This window comes from Sycon ciliatum, chromosome 2 (assembly GCF_964019385.1).
Source record: "Sycon ciliatum chromosome 2, ocSycCili1.1, whole genome shotgun sequence".
In the NCBI taxonomy this organism is placed as follows: Eukaryota; Metazoa; Porifera; class Calcarea; order Leucosolenida; family Sycettidae; genus Sycon; species Sycon ciliatum.
Genome location: NC_088644.1, coordinates 34,521,009 through 34,540,617, shown reverse-complemented (window position 1 = coordinate 34,540,617; position 19,609 = coordinate 34,521,009). Strand labels below are relative to the sequence as shown.

At 48.0% G+C, this 19,609-nt stretch overlaps 3 protein-coding genes across 3 annotated transcripts; all 3 read left to right on the top strand.

Annotated features, from left to right (window-relative positions):
* Positions 1-289: 289 nt before the first annotated feature.
* LOC135810531 (uncharacterized) lies at positions 290-1,249 on the top strand. The gene has a single exon (XM_065324024.1). The coding sequence runs from the start codon at positions 290-292 to the stop codon at positions 1,247-1,249; it is 960 nt and encodes a 319-aa protein (XP_065180096.1).
* LOC135810530 (integrase/recombinase xerD homolog) lies at positions 1,249-2,133 on the top strand. Its single transcript, XM_065324023.1, has one exon. The coding sequence runs from the start codon at positions 1,249-1,251 to the stop codon at positions 2,131-2,133; it is 885 nt and encodes a 294-aa protein (XP_065180095.1).
* Positions 2,134-13,824: 11,691 nt separating this feature from the next.
* LOC135810529 (uncharacterized protein K02A2.6-like) lies at positions 13,825-15,543 on the top strand. Its single transcript, XM_065324022.1, has one exon. The coding sequence runs from the start codon at positions 13,825-13,827 to the stop codon at positions 15,541-15,543; it is 1,719 nt and encodes a 572-aa protein (XP_065180094.1).
* The last annotated feature ends 4,066 nt before the right edge of the window (positions 15,544-19,609 follow it).

The following is a 19,609-nucleotide window of genomic DNA, read 5'->3' as shown; positions in this document are numbered from 1 at the left end:
AGCACCACAGGGCCACTCAGTGAACGATGGTATCCCTGTCGACAAATTCTCTGTACAGTACTGTTCGGTCGACGACGGCGTAAATCTCGCACGGTCCCTAGGCCGTGGCTGCCATCTGTGGAAGGTCGACCTCCAAGACGCATTTCGCATTTGTCCAGTACGGAAAGAGGACTGGGAACTATTATGCCTGTTCTGGCGCGGGCAATATTACGTGGACAAATGCCTACCCTTCGGCCTTCGCTCATCACCGTCGCTGTTTAACAAAGTCGCAGACGCCCTCCAGTGGGTCATGTCGCACAACTTCGACGTAGCCCCAGTCATCCACTACTTAGACGACTACCTTGGTGGAGCGACGGACTCTATCGGCGCACAGCACCAGCTTGACCGTGCCCTGGTAGCCTGCCACGACTTAGGCTTCCCGGTCAATCCAAAAAAGGTGGAAGGCCCTAGTACAACCCTGACATTCCTCGGTGTCATGCTGGACACAGAGCGCTTCGAAATCCGCCTCCCATCCGACAAGTTAGAAGACCTTCTCATTGCCCTCAAGGCTTGGCAACATACCCGCCCTACCGCCCGCAAGTCTGAATTGTTGTCCCTGATAGGTCACCTCAGCTTTGCCTGCAAGGCGGTCCCTGCGGGCCGCATGTTTCTGCGCCGCCTCATTGATCTCAGCACGACGGTCCCGCATCCAAACGATTACATCAGAATCACAGAAGACGCCAAAGCAGACATCCAGTGGTGGCTTGACTTCCTCCCTGCCTGGAATGGCGTCGCCTTCTTCCTAGAACCCACGTGGTCAGCCGCCGCCGATATGGACCTCTACACGGACGCATCTAGAGCCATCGGCTATGGTGCTTTCTTCGCCGGCCGGTGGCTCCAACACCGGTGGCAGAGGCACCAATCCCAGAGATCCATCGCGTGGATGGAGCTCTTTGCCATCGTGGCCGCAGCATCCACATGGGCACCGCAGCTGCATCTGAAGCGCATCCGCTTCCACTGCGACAACCGTAGCGTATGCGACATCTGGTTCCGCTCACGCACAAAGTGCCCCGACTTAATGGCGCTGGTACGCACTTTGTTTGCCATTGCTGCCCGACACAACTTTCACGTCATAGTCTCCCACATCCCCGGCACTGACAATGCGATTGCTGACTCCCTGTCTCGGTTTCAGATGGCCCGATTTCGCCGACTGGCACCCACAGCAGAAGACACACCATCTCCGGTGCCCGAGAGCACCTACTCCCTCTGATGTTGGAGGGTCAGGCCTACCAGTGGCTAGGCCTGTCAGCGTCCACACGTGCCACATACGCGACAGCCTGGAAACGACTGCACCAATTCTGCCAACTAGTCGGCACCAAGGTGATTACAGACACCATCATGCTGGCGTTTGTAGCCTACCTGGCGCGTCAACATGCCGCGTCAACCGTCCGCCTGTATGTGTCGGCGATCCGGGCAATTGCCAAAGAAAACGGCAAAGATCTCTCATCGCGAAGAGTGGACCTCGCAGTTCAAGGAGTGGCACGTGCACAGGCCAACCGAACTAAAAACGCCAGTAAGCCAATCCTCCTGCCCCACATGGCAGCTATGCGCAGGGCCCTGATACGGTCTAACCTCAACGCGACCGACCGAGCCATGGTATGGGCAGCTATTTGCCTGGGCTTCTTTGCGTGTCTCCGGGCAAGTGAGTACACTTCCACAACCGCCACGACCATGTCAGACGGTGGCCTCCGAACAGAAGACCTCTCCATCACGCCGCAGGCAATACAGGTCACAATCAAGAAGTCCAAGACCGACCAACTCGGCAAGGGTCACTCCGTCCGGCTCACAACCACCAACTCAACGGTTTGCCCGGTCAAAGCCATGCATACCTATCTATCAAGACGCCCCAACCTGCCCAATAGACCACTGTTCGTTGACAGCTGTGGCAAGTTCCTAACTGCACCAAGACTCACCCGTCTAATCCGTCAGCTCCTGAGCAGCGCAGGGTACCCACCTATCCAGTATTCACTGCACGGCCTCAGAGCCGGAGCCGCAACCACAGGAGCAATGAGCGGCTTCACTGAATCCGAGATCATGAAACTCGGCAGATGGCGAAGTGCCTGCTACAAGAACTATGTACGCTGTGGAAAGTAACTGTTCGCCGTCCGCAGGCGCGCAAGCGCGCACAGCCACACCCACATACACGCACCCGCAGACACATACACACGCACGCACACACACCCACGCATGCACACACACATGCATGCACGCGTACACGCACCCACAGTCTGACACCGCACAAGCATGCATGCAGGTACACACGCTACGCACACGCTGGTACGCCCATTCGCGGACGTATGCACTCACGTTCTAGCACTGACTGTGCACGCACGCCTCTGATACTTATGATAAGTTATCTGCACCACTCTGTTGCTGTGCTATAGCTCCCACCTAGCGGTGTGGGACACCCCATGCTATGGCGGTGTGGGACACCCCAGACCATGGCGGTGTGGGACACCCCATGCCATGGCGGTGTGGGACACCCCATGCCATGGCGGTGTGGGACACCCCATGCCATGGCGGTGTGGGACACCCCATGTGTGCACGCACGCTCCGACTACATGCGATTCAAACCCTTCTCGGTGTCACTAAGGGAAAACAAACATGCGAAGGGCACGCATTTGAACTACGTACATGTAGCTGAAGCGCTTGAATACCACACTAAGGTCATTCGGCTGACCAACGCGGAATTTGGGGGCATTCGGCGGCTTGGTCTGATTCCTAGCTTGTTGGTAACCGGCTTGAGGTTTCCAAGGTTGCTATGACAACGTGCAGTCATGCGCAGGGCCACCCAACATGCGTTGGGGGCCCAGGAAAGACAGAAACGCGTTGCTAGGCAACAGCAAAAGCGCTCAGCGAGTATCACGCTACTCATGCAGCACGCACGCTGGCTTAGGGTATCACGCTACCCTTGCGCTGCGGGGTACCACATTGCCCCTCGCTGGAATCAGACCCGCGCCCCGGATACCTTGCGCTGGCCTCCTGACGGCCAAACTCAACCAACTTGCGCGCTGTGACTGGGGTTGTGCATGCCTTAGCGACATAATGTGGCCCAGGTCGGCAGACTTTCAATTAGCCAAGCGAGCTACTCAGGCCAGGGCGCATGATCACTATTCGCAGCACTTATCGTCCATGCAGCAGTCGGGTTAAAATCGGTTGTGGCGACAAACGCGATTAGGCCGGCTGCAGGGACGCCGTAATGTCGCACTCGCCCCAGCACCATTCAAACAGTTCCCTTTGGCAGTTCACGGCACGAACTTCAACAAAGCCCCGTGAATGCGTACTAGGGGAAGGCTAGACAGCATGTCTCTAGACATCAATAGGCATCGTATGAAAAGCCAGTCAATAGCACTAAAGAGCGAAAGCCTTTGTCACGGTTCGGTTTCACTCGCGCACCGGGCCCGAGCTGCCAGCGCAAACAAATGCCGGGCGCGAGCTGGCAGCACGAACAAACACCGTACTCACACGAGACCGCTGGGCCAACGGATGGCCACAGCCATCAAAAACAGGAACAAACCCATCCACGGCTCTTTCTCTTGCTAGCTGTGCTGCTGCGTGCATCCAACTGTTTTGCAATTTCTCCCTCCCACCCACGCCTCTTGATGTGTCCTAGCTCACTATTCTGGACAAATATTAATTCAATTGCAATGAAGCGCCGGGGGCCGGCGGGGGCATTCGGCGGCTTGGTCTGATTCCTAGCTTGTTGGTAACCGGCTTGAGGTTTCCAAGGTTGCTATGACAACGTGCAGTCATGCGCAGGGCCACCCAACATGCGTTGGGGGCCCAGGAAAGACAGAAACGCGTTGCTAGGCAACAGCAAAAGCGCTCAGCGAGTATCACGCTACTCATGCAGCACGCACGCTGGCTTAGGGTATCACGCTACCCTTGCGCTGCGGGGTACCACATTGCCCCTCGCTGGAATCAGACCCGCGCCCCGGATACCTTGCGCTGGCCTCCTGACGGCCAAACTCAACCAACTTGCGCGCTGTGACTGGGGTTGTGCATGCCTTAGCGACATAATGTGGCCCAGGTCGGCAGACTTTCAATTAGCCAAGCGAGCTACTCAGGCCAGGGCGCATGATCACTATTCGCAGCACTTATCGTCCATGCAGCAGTCGGGTTAAGGGTAGGTCGACTGTACTCCAATCTGTGGACAGCAACAAAAATGCATATTCATATCGCAGGTTTCTCGTTTTTGGTGGGAATCGGAGAATAGTCTCTCCGGTGAGAAGGCAGCATTTCCTGTTCCCTGAGCGAATTGAATTGAAATAATACAACAATAACAACAACAACAACAACAACAACAACAACAACAACAACAATAACAACAACAACAACAACAACAACAACAACAACAACAACAACAACAACAACAACAACAACAACAACAACAACAACAACAACAACAACAACAACAACAACAACAACAACAACAACAACAACAACAACAACAACAACAACAACAACAACAACAACAACAACAACAACAACAACAACATGTATATCCGATGATCGGCTGTACGCTCAACTCACGGACACAGCAATACAGTTTACATCCTGCCATACTTGTGTTTAAAAGATAAAATGGAAGTTATGTAGCACGCTGTCCAGCTACCACAACTCCAAGTACCGCTCATAAGAGCATTGCTAAGTGATGAAAGTGAACGTAGAAAAGCGGTGTATGTGACGGGGCGTCTCGAACACACTACTACATTATTTACTAGTATTGTATAAGAAAAAAAAGAAATGCATATGGAGATTTTATTGTTATCATGCTATTGTGAAAAGCGTGTTTTTTACTATGGATTGAAACAAGGAAAACGGTGCGCACAAGTTATGCGTTTGAGTCCACCAACTAAACCGGGTTTTGAACAGTCCGACGTGCACAAGGTAGCACCAGACTGACACGGAGTACCGAGACATTCCATCTTCTGGACTTCTGGACTCTAACGCTTAACTTGTGCCCCACCGTTTTCCTTGTTTTAATTTAATAATCCTTGGCTCGCCATCTGAGTTTTTAATATGCTTTACGATAAATGTGCTTCACGAAAATGATTGGATGAAGGAAATTATTAGACTTGGCTACATAAATCAGTACTTATGCCGTTTAAAAAGCAGAGAGTTCTCAATACAACGCACTGTCTGGCTTTGACGCCACCACGGTCAGCATTGCAGAACGATTGACAAGCTCGGAGTCCAGATTACCCATATCATGACTTGCCATAAAGGCAGTCAGTTGTTCAGAGCTCAGCTTTCCGTAATCGACACCTCCTTCTGTGTACGCCTTCACGAACTCGAAGTATTCCCGAACAGTCTTGAAACGTACGACCATGTCATCATCCTGATGTGCGAATTGTACTTCCAGACCCATCGTTCTGCAATGGTTTGTCCAGAAGTCGAGAGATCGGAAATTCATTCCAGTTACCATCTCCTCACTCAATCCTGTCGTCTTCAGTGAAAGATCATTGGCATAGGGACCAGTCGTCAGTGTTATGTTAGAACACAGACGGCCACCAGGCTTCAGACATCGGTCTATGCTGCTCATCGTAGCATTCATATCATCTTCCGGTACCCAGTGAAGTGCAAAGTTGGAGAAGACAGCATCAAACGGTCCATGTGGCACAGCATCATGAACAAGACCAGTCATGAACTTCACCTTTGCTCCGTTGGACAAATGGCGTTCATAATGCACTTTGGCGACTTCTATTCTCTCTGTGTTTGGGTCCACTCCCAGTACCTCGCCGTCGTGTGCAATGATATCAGCGATATCCTTTGAAAGACGTCCAGTGCCACATCCTAAATCAAGAATTTTCTCACCCTCACCAGGACCAAGATGGCTGATTATCAGGGACTTTCCATAGCCATACTGCAAAGCTGAATGGTCTTCATAGAGCTGGGCAAGGGAGGACGAGTTTTCCATCTTCGATGCCTTGGTGTTCGGTGGCGTTTGGAAGGATAATATCGACCAGATAAGGTCGACTCGTTGTGAAAATATGTGGCACACGATTTCTATTCGCTCGTTTTATAGTCCCACCTCAGCCTGTTGTTTACGTTTTCCCGACAACGACCGAGCACCTGAATGCTGTGGAATATCTTGTGCCCACCAAAAGCGTCCAGCAGACAAAGACAGTATTGAGCGCGAGCGGAAGGGATGCAACTTTAGTGAATGAAACACACATTTACGCGGACAACATTGCCAAAAGTATTAGTTAAGCTTAAAATAACTTTCAACTTGAAGATAGTCCTTTGTAAGTAGGGGCGTGTTAGCCGTGCCTGTAAAAATATAATTTTTTTATTGAAGCAAAATGATGTTGTAGTTGCTTTTTATGAAAGGTGACGCCTCGGATGTCAGTCATGACACGGATTTTGGCTACTCAAGTACATCTGCAAAGTGGATTGAATGGTGTGTGAGGCGCTTTACCAAGAAGTGGGAAAGGAGTGATATTAGAAGTACATGACGGAAGGTGATGATGAGACAAGAATCATGATAAGGGTAATAGAAAAAGACCATACCAACAATACAAATATTAAATATGTGCACATTGGTGTGGTGTGTGGGGAAGAGTGTGAACGTGTTCACTGTCTGTGAATCTTAGGAACAATATACATGTAGATCTGTTTACAAATTACAACAGAGACATAGTTTTATGACAGTGAGCTAGAAGCACGTTCCAACTGCTCGCCGCTAGGAATGAAAGTTCACGCATACCAGATGGAGGGGCGGGTTGGGGGAATGGTAGATGAAAGCTGTGGAAGCCTGCTCACTAGTGACAGCATGCACGTGCATGTACATGTACATGTGAGTGCGTGTGGAAGCCAAGGGAGGTGCACTATAGTACATGTACTCTGGAACGAGGTCTGCCTTGTGGTCCGAGATACACAATCACCCATCACGGCCTGAGAGCGGACATATAGGGTGCTAAAAGGCCAGCACACCAAACCTGGTTTTCAATAACCCATCATCATTTTAAACAGGACTCGTAAGAGAAGAAAGCCACCGAAAAACAAATTATACTCTTATTGTGTTTTCTTCTCTTTTTTACATTTATTACTGGCTCAGTATCCGAGTTAAATTTTTACTCTTATACTGTTTTGGATTGAAGCGAAGAGAGAACAGATACATATACAGGCGACATTTTGTGAGGAAAAATTATACTTATACCAAGTAGTAGACTTACTTGTACGTAAAAGCCAAAGTCACTTCCGAGCCACTTGCGACATGTTGAACCCAATCGGTCGTTTGGTTTTGCAGAGGGGCAATGCATGCAAGCTGTGTTGGATTACATGTAGTCCAATGCAGTCTGCAGAATTACTACTTCAATTAGGTTGAATAGTCGACAGCCAAACACGAACACTGATATGTCACCACGCCCATTGCAGGTGGTGGCAATCTTGCCCTGAGACTTAGCGCATGCGTGTTCCACCTGCTTCTCAAGGTCAGGAGTGTTACTGTTAGCTGATAAAACTGTTCGATAACTTCAAGTGAAGCGGCGGGATGGAATACGCTGGAATTGAGACTGTCCTTGTAAAGTGACTCCAAACACCATTCTCCCCTGCCTACCCCTTTATGCTCGTGCTATTTCGTTAATTTTGTATTTGTAGTGCAAGAAAAGAAATAGTTACTACAGGTCGAAGTGCAAAGCCGCAAACTGGCCAATATCATCGGAAGCGACAAACTTGGCCATTACACTCAATACAATTCGTCTGACAAGCAATCCACACTGACACTGCCGCTCTCAACATCCCCATTTCCCTTGAGGCAACAGGAGCATAGACTCTCGACATGCGCGACTATGGCGACAGGAAATCGGAGAACGACGGACAGCGCAGCAAGTGCCTCAGGGCCACTAGGACCGCCGCCCTGCCTTGTTTGACCTGGCTTCGGGAGTAGTATGACCGTCAATCTCTCAATATTCGTACATGTAACTTGGATGTGTGGATACCAGAGAGGTACGTCTCACTGTTGGTTGATTTTAATTAATAACCACCTTATTTTCTGGAGTAGAAGCCGCACCCTGCTTGTTTATCACGAAATACAGACATTGTTGGAGCTAGGTGTCAGGGCGCTGAATGTCTCAGTACAGTCAACTTCGCTAATAACGACTGCGGATATAACGACAGTTCGCAAATTACGACAGAATTTCCATGCCCAGAGCAAAGTCCCATCCCACTGCAATACATATAACGAGACTTCGGGTATAACGACACTTCGCGAATAAGGACACCTTTTTGATGCCCCGCCGAGTGTCGTTATAAGCGAAGTTGACTGTACATGTACTCTTTTTCAGTTTTGTGCCATTTCCTCGCACTCGCTGACTGTATAATCTGGGTACGTTGCGGGACAGTTAGTCATAACTCGTAACATTTTGTTCTTCTCCTTTTGTACCATAAATACAGACATCTACCCTTTTATAGTAGAAAGGAGCAAGGAAGTACAAGTTACGGTATAATGCCCACTAACACCATCAGTTACTAAACTGTTGAGTACAGAAAGTGTGCTCCTTCCAACGGGAACGTGTAGGTGGAAGACATTTATTATAGACGAAGAGAAGGAGACAAAGTCGAACGAAACGACTACATTATGGAAGAGAGAGAGAGAGAGTCAGGGCAAATGCGAGATAAAGGGCCTGAGTAGCTATGGCAAATATGGAGCGGAAGTAGCTACCCAGGACAATGGAACAAAAGGTGACAGAAGGAGACAAAAGGTGAGTACGAGGGTGCATGTAGGCCAGCTTGGAAAAGGTTGTAGAGCGTACAGGAAGAGGTCCCTAACAAAACAATCAGCTCATGTGGTAACATTGCACGAAGCTGACTGACGGTACAGACACTCTACAACTGACTGGCTAACAGCTCTAGCACATCATGGATGCGCACTCCAACAGCCTTCCAACTTGGAAGGTTCTAAGTTATATGATAACATAAGAGGGGAAGGTGAGCGAACCCAAGACAAGCACGAGCTGAAAGTTTCAGCTGTGAAGGGTGTTGGCGGATGTTCATGCATGTCGATGACGATACTGGCAAGACCATTGGACAATACGGTCAAACCACGATTCAAGGACGCAAAGCAACATTCCACACAACTTGTGTGGCTCAAAGATTAGAAGATCAATTACTAGTAAAAGGGAAGCTATGCGAACAAGAATCGTGTAAAACTAAACGCCTCCGTAAAACAGCACTGCCCTTCGACTATGACAATTTAGATGGACAATAAGCAGCGGTTAAAAGCAGCAATTTTACACCTCGATTGTTTCGCCGCATAGATAAGGAGGGCTCATGCAATGTTATCGCATGAGCTGATTTTTTAGTAACTGGTGGTGTTAGTGGACATTATAGCGTGACTTGTAGCTCTTTGGTCCCAGTTCTTTGCTATATTAATCCTTGGCTCTCCATCCAAGTCCGTCTACCTTTTTATCACCATTTTAAATTCACAAAACGATACGATACACAGTAGAACAGGATCAAACACACGCCACGAGGTGCAGAAATAATAAAGAACTAAAATAAAACTTGTTTATATTCTTCAAAATGTGTACAAGTCACCATGGTCACCTTGAACGGTACAACAAGTGCAATCCAAAAGTGTATACACGTGATCATTTGTGAGAAAAATCAATGTTCCCGCCAGGTTTCACTGTGAAAAGTGAAACTGCTCGGCCTCGTGGCGGAGCAAGCAGAACATGTTCTGGCCGACCCAGAACAGGTGCAGTCCCAACCAAACGTGCTGTTCTGATGATTCCCGTTCTAGGTCGTACCAACCAAATGCACCCTTAAACGCCAAAAATATGGGATATGTAGATATGAAGGCTTCTGCACGTCTTTGCAATCAATGAACGTAGGAATATCATACCTTCTGCCTCCTGATAATGTCCTATATTATTCGATGCTACTGCTTTATAACGCATGCTAGACACCTCTCCCCATAGTAATTTTTAACTTGCCATACACGCTGCTATCACGTCAGCATCAATCTGATCTTCTGCACCACTCCATCTAGCCCAATCGATCTGCACTGTGATCGCCATCTGTATTACATCTTCAACCACAACATTTAAACATTTCCAGTTTATCAAGTCCTCTCGACTCTCCATATTCACCATAACACTAAACATAACCTGAAATAATTTAACAATACTCAATAGCACCACATCCCACGCACTAACACCATTATTTTTAAACCTGACATCAATACAATGTCATGTACTTGTATCTAGGCCACTGTCACGCAACAAATGTACACAGGCATGGCTACAGTACCAGGTGTCAAAATGACTTTTCCCAACAGCAACTCTGCAGACGTTACGTGCGCGATGTGTGCACAGCTGTCAAGCTAGTAAAATGGTTCTCCTTCTGTTGTCTGGAAATGAGTCGTGACCAAACCCTTAGGGAGTATATGTCTTTTCTCCGGAAGCTAATGTCTGATGCTGCCTATAAGCGTGACACTCAGAGAAGATTGTACATGTAGGTAGTACGCTGTTACCAACAAATGTGCGTGGTGGTGAGCGTGAGTTAGGGAGATAGCAAGACACAAAACCTGCACAGGGAGGGGGCTAATGTTCTCGCAGAAAAAGGGGGAGAGGGGGGGGGGATAAGGGAAAAAGATGGTGGAAAGTGTGATGTTGCAGGCCTCCTGGTTAATACTATATTATAGTATTGTACTATTATAGTATCTTGTACGATATTTATATGTGTATCTGTTTTGTTCCCTTTCTCTGTGCTTTATGTTCCTGGTTCTTGGGCTTTAGTTTTGTCTTTGTTAGTGCTTTGGTTTGACCAGTACTGTAATAATAATAATGTCCCAGAACATTACATTGGCGACGAAGATGAACTAGATTTAATAGTTATAGTCATATAGATGACCTGAGTAGGCCTCAGTGACAATGGCGCTCACAGGAGTAGGCCCGGCTTTGGAGCCGTTCGATCTCGAGGGTCCTGCCCATGAAGTTTCTGCAAGATGGCGCAGGTGGAAGAGATCATTCCAGTACTATGTGGATGGGCAGAACATAACATCCGCGAAGAGGCAGAGGAGTCTGTTGCTGTACTTGGCTGGTATGCCAGTACAGGAGAAATTCGAAACGCTAACAGAAGATGAGGATACCGACAATTTATTCGAGCGAGCTGTGAGTGCTTTGGACAAGGCTTTCGAGTTCGTGGCCAACAAGAGGTTCGAACGTTATAAGCTTCGTCAGATGTCACAACGGACTGGTGAAACAGTATCTCAGTTTTCGACCCGTTTGCTTGGGCAAGGCAAATACTGCGACTATGGCACCGACATGGAGGATCATGTATGCGACCAACTGCTCATAGGGATATCGGACAATCGCCTCAGAAAGAAATTGTTAGAAGTCGACGACCTCACTTTGGCGGTGGCCTTGAAAAAAGGTCGCGAGTATGAAACAACGGAGCAGCACGCACGTGATATGTCAACATCGACAAGTACAAGTCACAGTACAAGTCACAGTGCAAGCCATGATGGGCATGGGTCCAGTTCGTACGGTACGGGTGAAGCTGCACCAGGAAGTGTGAATGCTGTGCACGGCGTACCCCAGCAAGAGTGTCACAACTGCGGAAATAGTTGGCCACTTCGCCCGCGACCGGAACTGTCCTGCACGTGGCCAAAGGTGTAGAAAGTGTGGCATAAACGGTCACTTCGCATCCAAATGCAACGGAGGTGACAAACAGCGTACAGGCAACACGCGTCACGCTCCCAAGTCGTCGGGAAAGGCAAGTTTGTACAGAAAAGAAAATCACTCGGCAAATCAAATTCAAGATGTAGACGATTTTGTGTTTGGAGTGCGAGGAACACGGTAATTAATATTTGACACAGGCCTCTATCGATGTCAGCCTCAATGGGGTGTCGACGCGAGTGCTAGTCGATTCTGGAGCATCATGCAACTTGTTGGGAGAATCGACTTTGGGCCAGCTGCAATTGCAAGGCCTCGGTGTCACTTTGACGAATTTTAGAGATCCTACTCTGGTTCTGCCCGTACTAGTAGTAGTAGAATCCTAAAGGACGTTTTGGCTCTTCGTTGAGCTCATTTAGTTATTACACACAGACACTCAGTGTCTTTCCACTCGGAAATAATTCTCCTCATACTTCAGTAAGAATCATTATCATTAGTATCAGAGATACTCAAACTCGTGACTGTCCTCCAAGTAGTTATGATGAGGAAGCGTCTACATCACGACGGCTGGGGTAGATATTCCCACCAGCCGTACGCGACGCAGAAAATGCTAGTGTCAGGATAAGGACATCGTGGAGGCGAATAGAGACATACCGTAGAAGTCTCCGGTAAACGAAAGCAATACGACGGGAAAAGAAGAAGACTGTATAACCATAAACGGGACAAGTCATGGCAGTAAGTATAGAACTAGACTGAAACGAATGGGAACAGGGTTGACTTGACATAGAACGTACATGTAACAATAAATCGTAATGTTGTCCGACGGTAACACACAGTAGCCATAAATACAAGAGATGCATGCAGCCGTCAAATCAAGAGTCAATGTACAGAGTGAAGACGCATGCAATATCTAACAACGAAGTGCACCAGGAAGCTTTTCGCGTATGGAGCACACCAGCTGAATGTCGTCGGCAAGTTTACTGCAATTTTCCAATGCGGCTCAGAGCGCACTGAGGACGAAGTGATCGTCGTCAGAGGAGATGGAGAGTTCTTGCTGGGACGTAGTACTGCACTCAAGTTGAAGGCCTTGGTGCTACCTGACGTGAATCAAGTTGGCAGCGCCACAGCTAGCCCCAGTATCAACGATGAAATCAAGAATGAGTATCCTGGTGTGTTCAGTGGTGGGGGCAAGTTAATTGGCTACCAAGCACGTCTTCATGTAGACTCTGAAGTTCCACCTGTGGCCCAACGCCAGCGTAGGATACCATATGCGTATGAAACCAAGGTGGATGAAAAACTTCAGGAGTTACAGCAATCAGGAATTATTGAAGAAGCTGTGGGCCCGACGCCGTGGGTAAGCCCAATTGTGATAGCACCAAAGAAGCATGGCGACATCCGTTTGTGCGTGGATTTACGCCGGGTCAATGAAGCCATCGTCCGAGAACGACATCCGATGCCAACAACAGAGGAGTTGCTGCATGAAGTCAATGGCAGCACGGTGTTTTCGAAGATTGACCTGAAGTGGGGATTTCACCAAGTAGAGTTGGAAGAAGAGTCCCGCTACCTGACAACTTTTGCTGCAAATGGGAAGTTGTACCGGTTTCGTCGACTGCCATTTGGTATAAGTTCAGCACCAGAGCTGTACCAGAAGATCATCAGCGATGTGATCAAGGATTTGGCCGGTTGCAGAAACGGAGCTGATGATATCTTGCTACATGCGGACTCACTGAACCAGCATGATGTGAGGGTTCATGCATTGATGAATCGCTTGCAGCAGGTCAACCTCACAGTCAACCCAGCAAAGTGTGAGTTCGCTAAGAGCTCCATTGAGTTCTTCGGCTTGCAGATATCTGACAAGGGCATACAGCCAACTCCGGAAAGGATACGATCCTTGGCGGAAGCATCCAGGCCGAGCAATGCGTCGGAAGTAAGAAGCTTCCTCGGTACAGCCGGTTTCAGTGCAAAATTCATCCCTGATTTTGCTACAGTTGCTGAGCCACTGCGTCGCCTCACGGTCAAGGGAGCTCAGTTCAAGTGGACTACAGAGCAACAGCAAGCGTTCTATCAATCCATGTCATAAAATATGTAAATATACAGTAAAATGCAAGCTCATACATTGTTAGCCGAACGACCAATCAAACACAACTGTCACACAGCCTAGTCAATGCGACTACTGGTGTCCAGCTCAACACTGGCATACTATGATGCTGAAGCGCCGATCGAGTTAGTGACGGATGCCAGTCCAGTTGGGCTCGGAGCTGTGCTTGTCCAGAAGCAGGATGGTGTTTGGCGGCCAGTTGCGTATGCGAGCAGATCACTGTCAGCGGTAGAGCGGAGGTACTCGCAGACCGAGCGAGATGCTCTTGGTATTGTCTGGGCGTGTGAACGATTTCACACCTATCTGCTAGGCAGGGAGTTTACACTCTGCACCGACCACAAGCCGCTGGAAGTGATTTATTCGGCAAGATCCAAGCCCAGTGCCAGGATCGAGAGATGGGTCCTGCGCCTACAGCCGTACAGCTATCGAGTCCAGCACATTCCTGGAAAGACGAACATCGCTGACGCTTTATCTCGCCTGCCCGTTGCAGCGGCGGATCCAGGAATCAGCAGTGATGAAGAGTCGGTTAGACTTATCACTCAGATAGCAGCACCCATCGCTATCGGTATCAGAACGATTGAACGTAGCTCAGCTGAAGATGAAGAGCTATCTGCTGTTCGCAAGTGCCTTCATGACGGATCTTGGGATGGTCTGCCAGCAGCATACCGTCAGGTCCGAGGAGAATTGACTGTTGTTGGCAAGGTGGTGCTCAGAGGTCAACGCATTGTTATCCCTAGCGAGTTGCGACACCAGACCGTGCAGTTGGCACATGAGGGCCACCAGGGCATCGTGAAGACGAAAGAGCGTCTACGGTCCAAGGTTTGGTGGCCAGGCATGGATAGCGAGGCCGAGAAGCTCTGCAAGTCGTGTCATGCCTGCCAAGTGGTTGCAGCGCCAGCCAATGCACCGCCAGTCAAGTCCACTCCTCTTCCAGATGCGCCATGGCAGCATTTGGCTGTTGACTTGCTGGGTCCACTACCGTCTGGCGAGCACATTGTGGTGCTTGTGGATTACTACAGTCGATATTTCGAAGTAGATGTGGTCAAGTCAACATCAGCTGAAGCTGTGATTCCGATGATTGAAGCCCAGTTCAGCCGACACGGTATCCCGACGAGTTTGCGTACGGATAATGGCCCACCTTTCAACTCGGAAGGGTTTGCGAAGTTTCTACATGAGTGTGGTGTTCAACAGCTTCGTACTACACCACTGTGGCCGAGAGCTAACGGTGAAGTTGAGCGACAAAATCGATCCCTGATGAAAGTGATCCGTGCTGCATATGCGGAAGGAAAGACGTGGAAGCGGGAGGTTCAACGATTCTTGATGGCATACCGCTCAACGCCACATAGCACCACCGGAGTTGCTCCAGCTGAGTTATTGTTTGGGCGCAAAGTGCACTGCAAGTTACCAGCCCTCGGTGAACCAGCGACAAACGAGGCCGTCAGAGATCGTGACAGCGAGCGTAAGCAGAGTATGCGTGACTCTGCAGATGACGCCAACCATGCCACAAGCCAGTCAACGCAGATAGGTGACTCAGTACTGCTAAAGCGTTCGGAGACACGGTCGAAGGTCGACACACCATTCCATCACCAACCTCATGTGGTGGTTAGTCGGAATGGGGACCAAGTAGTGGTTCAGGCACCGGATGGGAAGCTTGTGCGGAGGAACGTACAGTTCACCAAACCATTCCGGCAGCAGCATCCAGCTGAACCTAGCCCCGAAGTGCAAGAGGCACCCCAGCATCGTGCGGAGCCCCGCAGGTCAGACAGGTTAAGCGTGAAATGCTAAGGAACCTGTCCGGCCCTTGTTCTGTTCTGCATTGACTAGGCTGTGTGACAGTTGTGTTTGACTGGTCGTTCGGCTAACAATGTATGAGCTTGCATTATACTGTATATTTACATATTTTATGACATGGATTGATAGAACGCTTTTGGTTATTCGTCGCGTTTTGGACAGCCTATTTTGGTTTATTTAGTTTGTTGAAATGCTACGTTGAAGTTCGCTATGGTCAGTATTTCTATGGACTGTAGTTGTAGACTTTCGAGAAAAGGAGGAATGTGATGTTGCAGGCCTCCTGGTTAATACTATTATTATAGTATTGTACTATTATAGTATCTTGTACGATATTTATATGTGTATCTGTTTTGTTCCCTTTCTCTGTGCTTTATGTTCCTGGTTCTTGGGCTTTAGTTTTGTCTTTGTTAGTGCTTTGGTTTGACCATTACTGTAATAATAATAATGTCCCAGAACATTACAGAAAGCATCCACCGTTTGAATGTGTATTTATCTAAAGTGAGGTTATCTCCATGCTCTGTACCAGTCCTCGTCCACCACGGCCCCCTGGACCCCCCTCCCTCAATCACACACAACGTGCCGATTATCCTCATTTCAACTATCCGAAGGATCAATTATCCGAAATGCTTGATTGCATTGAATTGAGAGGTAGAACATGAGTTTCAAGTTGCTGATTTTCCTCGCTCTGGGCACCATTCAAGCGATTCCGCACAAGATCTATTACAACAGGTTTGAGTTACAATGTGTACGGATAGTCTCATTAATTTTAAGGAGCTTGAGTGTGTTGGTTGTCAGCGTACCGACGGATGTACTCCTCGGAATGTACCTCTAGGATTTGATTCCGCAGAGCGCTGAGGCTGTTGCTCAAAGTCCTGGAGCGGAGGAGCGTAAGAATTGTGACATCGCATGCGTGCCAGTAGGTCAACACCACGGGAAAGTAGGAACGAGTCCCGTCCTGCATCTTTTCCAGCATCTGGTTGTCCTAACTGATGAAGGTAGGCGTGCGTGCCTCATTGCTGCGAGGGCTCTGACGCCACTCATAATATTCGCCTGAACAAACAAAACAGAGGATACAAACATATCCAGAATCCATTATGTAGACGCTTTCCAGATCAGTGCCAGCAACAGACATACATGTATGACCACTACAGTTTATTTGCTATGCAATCACTGTTCTGTTGCATACTCAAAATGTAGCATGGACTACTATGTGGGACTGTGCTCTTATCAATAATTACCCTTGCCCTAGGTCACTATTGGAGACCTGGGAATGTCTTAGAGAACATATGGTACAGCACTTACCAGCAAGACAAAGGTATGTCGTCATGGCAAGTATGAGCCGTGGAGTCTTGCCATATAGCCCCTTGTTGGTAAGATGCGCTGGCAGAGGGGACAGGCAATGTCCAGATTAAAATTGATGCTTCAGTGCCTAGACCGGCAAGCGACCACCAAAGTACTTCTCGAGTTTTAGATTCCGGCCATCTATCTTAGGTGCGGTGGGCTCGTACCGTAGTTCGAGGTTCTGGTCAGTGAATGAAAGAGAAGGTAGAATAATGGAATCAATCACGAGGACTCGGGCAGAACGTACATACCCAAAGTGCGAGGGTTGGCGCCTTTTGGCATGAATCAAACTTCCCAGCACATGGCTGATCTACAGACTGGGTATTCCACACCTTGTTGTTATCACAGCGAGTGCGGGATCTCAGATTCGACATCTCGAATGGATAGCCACACCTGACTTGAGAGCTTGAGAAGATTAACACACTCCATACTTGACTCTTAACCCCCCTCCCCTCTCACCACAGAAACACGCACACACACACACACACACACACACACATCAACTCAACCATGGCTGTTTCACGCCCACTGTGCACGTGATGAAATGCTCACTTACATTGTTATGTCTTAGTGCTAGCTTGTAACGTGTTTCAGATTACATTATTATTATTATTATTATTATTATTATTGTGTGAATTATGTAGTGTGAATTATGTGACTGTTCCTATACTGTCTTATAAAAGCCAACTTTGTATCATTCTTTTCCTACATGTATAATCCCTTATGATGCCCTCCTGGGTGAAAATGTGGACAATTTCAACTGTACGTGTTGTAGCCAAGGACTGTTAGTATGTTGCGAGTTGGGTATACTGAAAATATGACAAGGCTACAGTGGAGTTTCAAAGTTCTTAAAAATATTTAAGATAATAAATAAATTGTAGCCGAACAGTTCTGCTGAATTTTATTTTATTTTCGACACGTATAGCGTGAGGTTCTCGATCTATGCTTTTTCTGTAGCTCTATAAGTTGCTGTATTTTGACATTTTTCCCATATTTCCTGTACTTAACCATGATGAGAAGGGAGCGAAAACGTTCGGTTACTGAATTGGCTTACTTGACTGTGTGGATTGCGTTGGTGCTGACACCTCTTCTTTCGAAATTTGATACGCCTCCAATTTTTCCTTAAATAAATTGTGTCAGCAGTAAATGGTTGCAGCATAAACATGTCCACTGGGAATTGGGCAGTTCCACTAACCTGAACTTTCTTTCTCCACAATAATGCAGCATGCAGAAGACACTATAACAATTAATTGTGCAGACATTTTTGACAACTGTTTCCAAACCAGTCCTCCAAACATTCTGCACCAACATGAGATTTGCAAGCTTTTATACCACCCTGGAAGGTGCAGACCGTTTTCCAAGAACACAAAGTGTACTATCATCTCAAGGAGGGCAATTCTACAAGAGAAGGGTGGGCAACTTACATCACAAATTATATACAGGACACTATTGGACTCAGCCCAGGGAAGAAGACGCAAGGCAGCCTCTTGAGGGGATAAAAGTGTGCAACAAGTTATTAACTTAGAAGTTGCGACTTCGGCGGTAATAGTCATGAAGTTGATTGTTCCAACTAGGGGAGGGATAAAAGTGTGTAACAAGTTATTGCTAGTTATATTATTGTTCACTGAGACTCCTTCTTTGGAAGAGGACAAAAAGCACGTCATATCAGTGCTCATCCAGTGAGCAACTTATTTACACCCTGGCCACAGCACTAGACGGGGTTCTCTGGCAAAGTGTTACCAGCATCCATTACTCTTTAGCATGGTATCCGGCTGGTGCTATCACTCGAAAACTATCGCTGGCTAATCACTCGAAAGACCGTCAACGCTGACCACTAGTATCTTCACCGACAAGGACGATGAGCTGAAAGTAAAAATTAATTGATTGGACCACCACCATCGTCACCATGTTCCCAACAGTGTATGTTGTTGTTGATGTTGTTGTTGATTTTTATTTTACTTCGCAAGGCCAAACGGGCAATGGTGCCCAATTCTATTGAAGCGAATTTCAAAAGGGAGAGAGCTACGGGGGGAGAGAGAGAGAGAGAGAGAGAGAGAGAGAGAGAGAGAGAGAGAGAGAGAGAGAGAGAGAGAGAGAGAGAGAGAGAGAAAGAAAGAGAGGTATTCACATCGTGGGTACTTCCACGGGCAGTGAATTTGGCTCCTGCTATCACTTGCAAACTATCTCTGGCAAATCAATGGACAGAGCGTCAACACTTCAACGATTAGCTGAAAGTAAAATTTAATCTAGATTGGACCACCACCACCGTATGTTCCCAACAGTGTATTCCTGTCGTGGGTACTTCCACGGGCAATAAATTCGGCTCATGCAGTCACTCGCAAGCCATCTAATTGCTATCTCTCCCTTGCCTGTTGAGTCACCTCCACCATTACACTGCGCTCTTTAGCCGACTAGACCCTCCTGCACACAACCACCATTGCGAGGACACTTCCGTAGACGATATTGATGAACTCCTTCAGACAGCTGTTTCGCTAATACATAGCTCATCAGTGAAGGTAGATGTTGAATGATTAAATAAATAGACCAAACTGCTATTATATAGGGGGTTTCCACATACAAAACTGGCATAGCTGAGGTGATAACGCGGGTAAAGGAAAGTGTGAAGTACTGTTGACGCGCATTGGACATGCATGCAGCGTCGGAAATTCGGCGCGGAAAATCAATCACTATTCAATGCATAAAATAACGTGTCAGAATC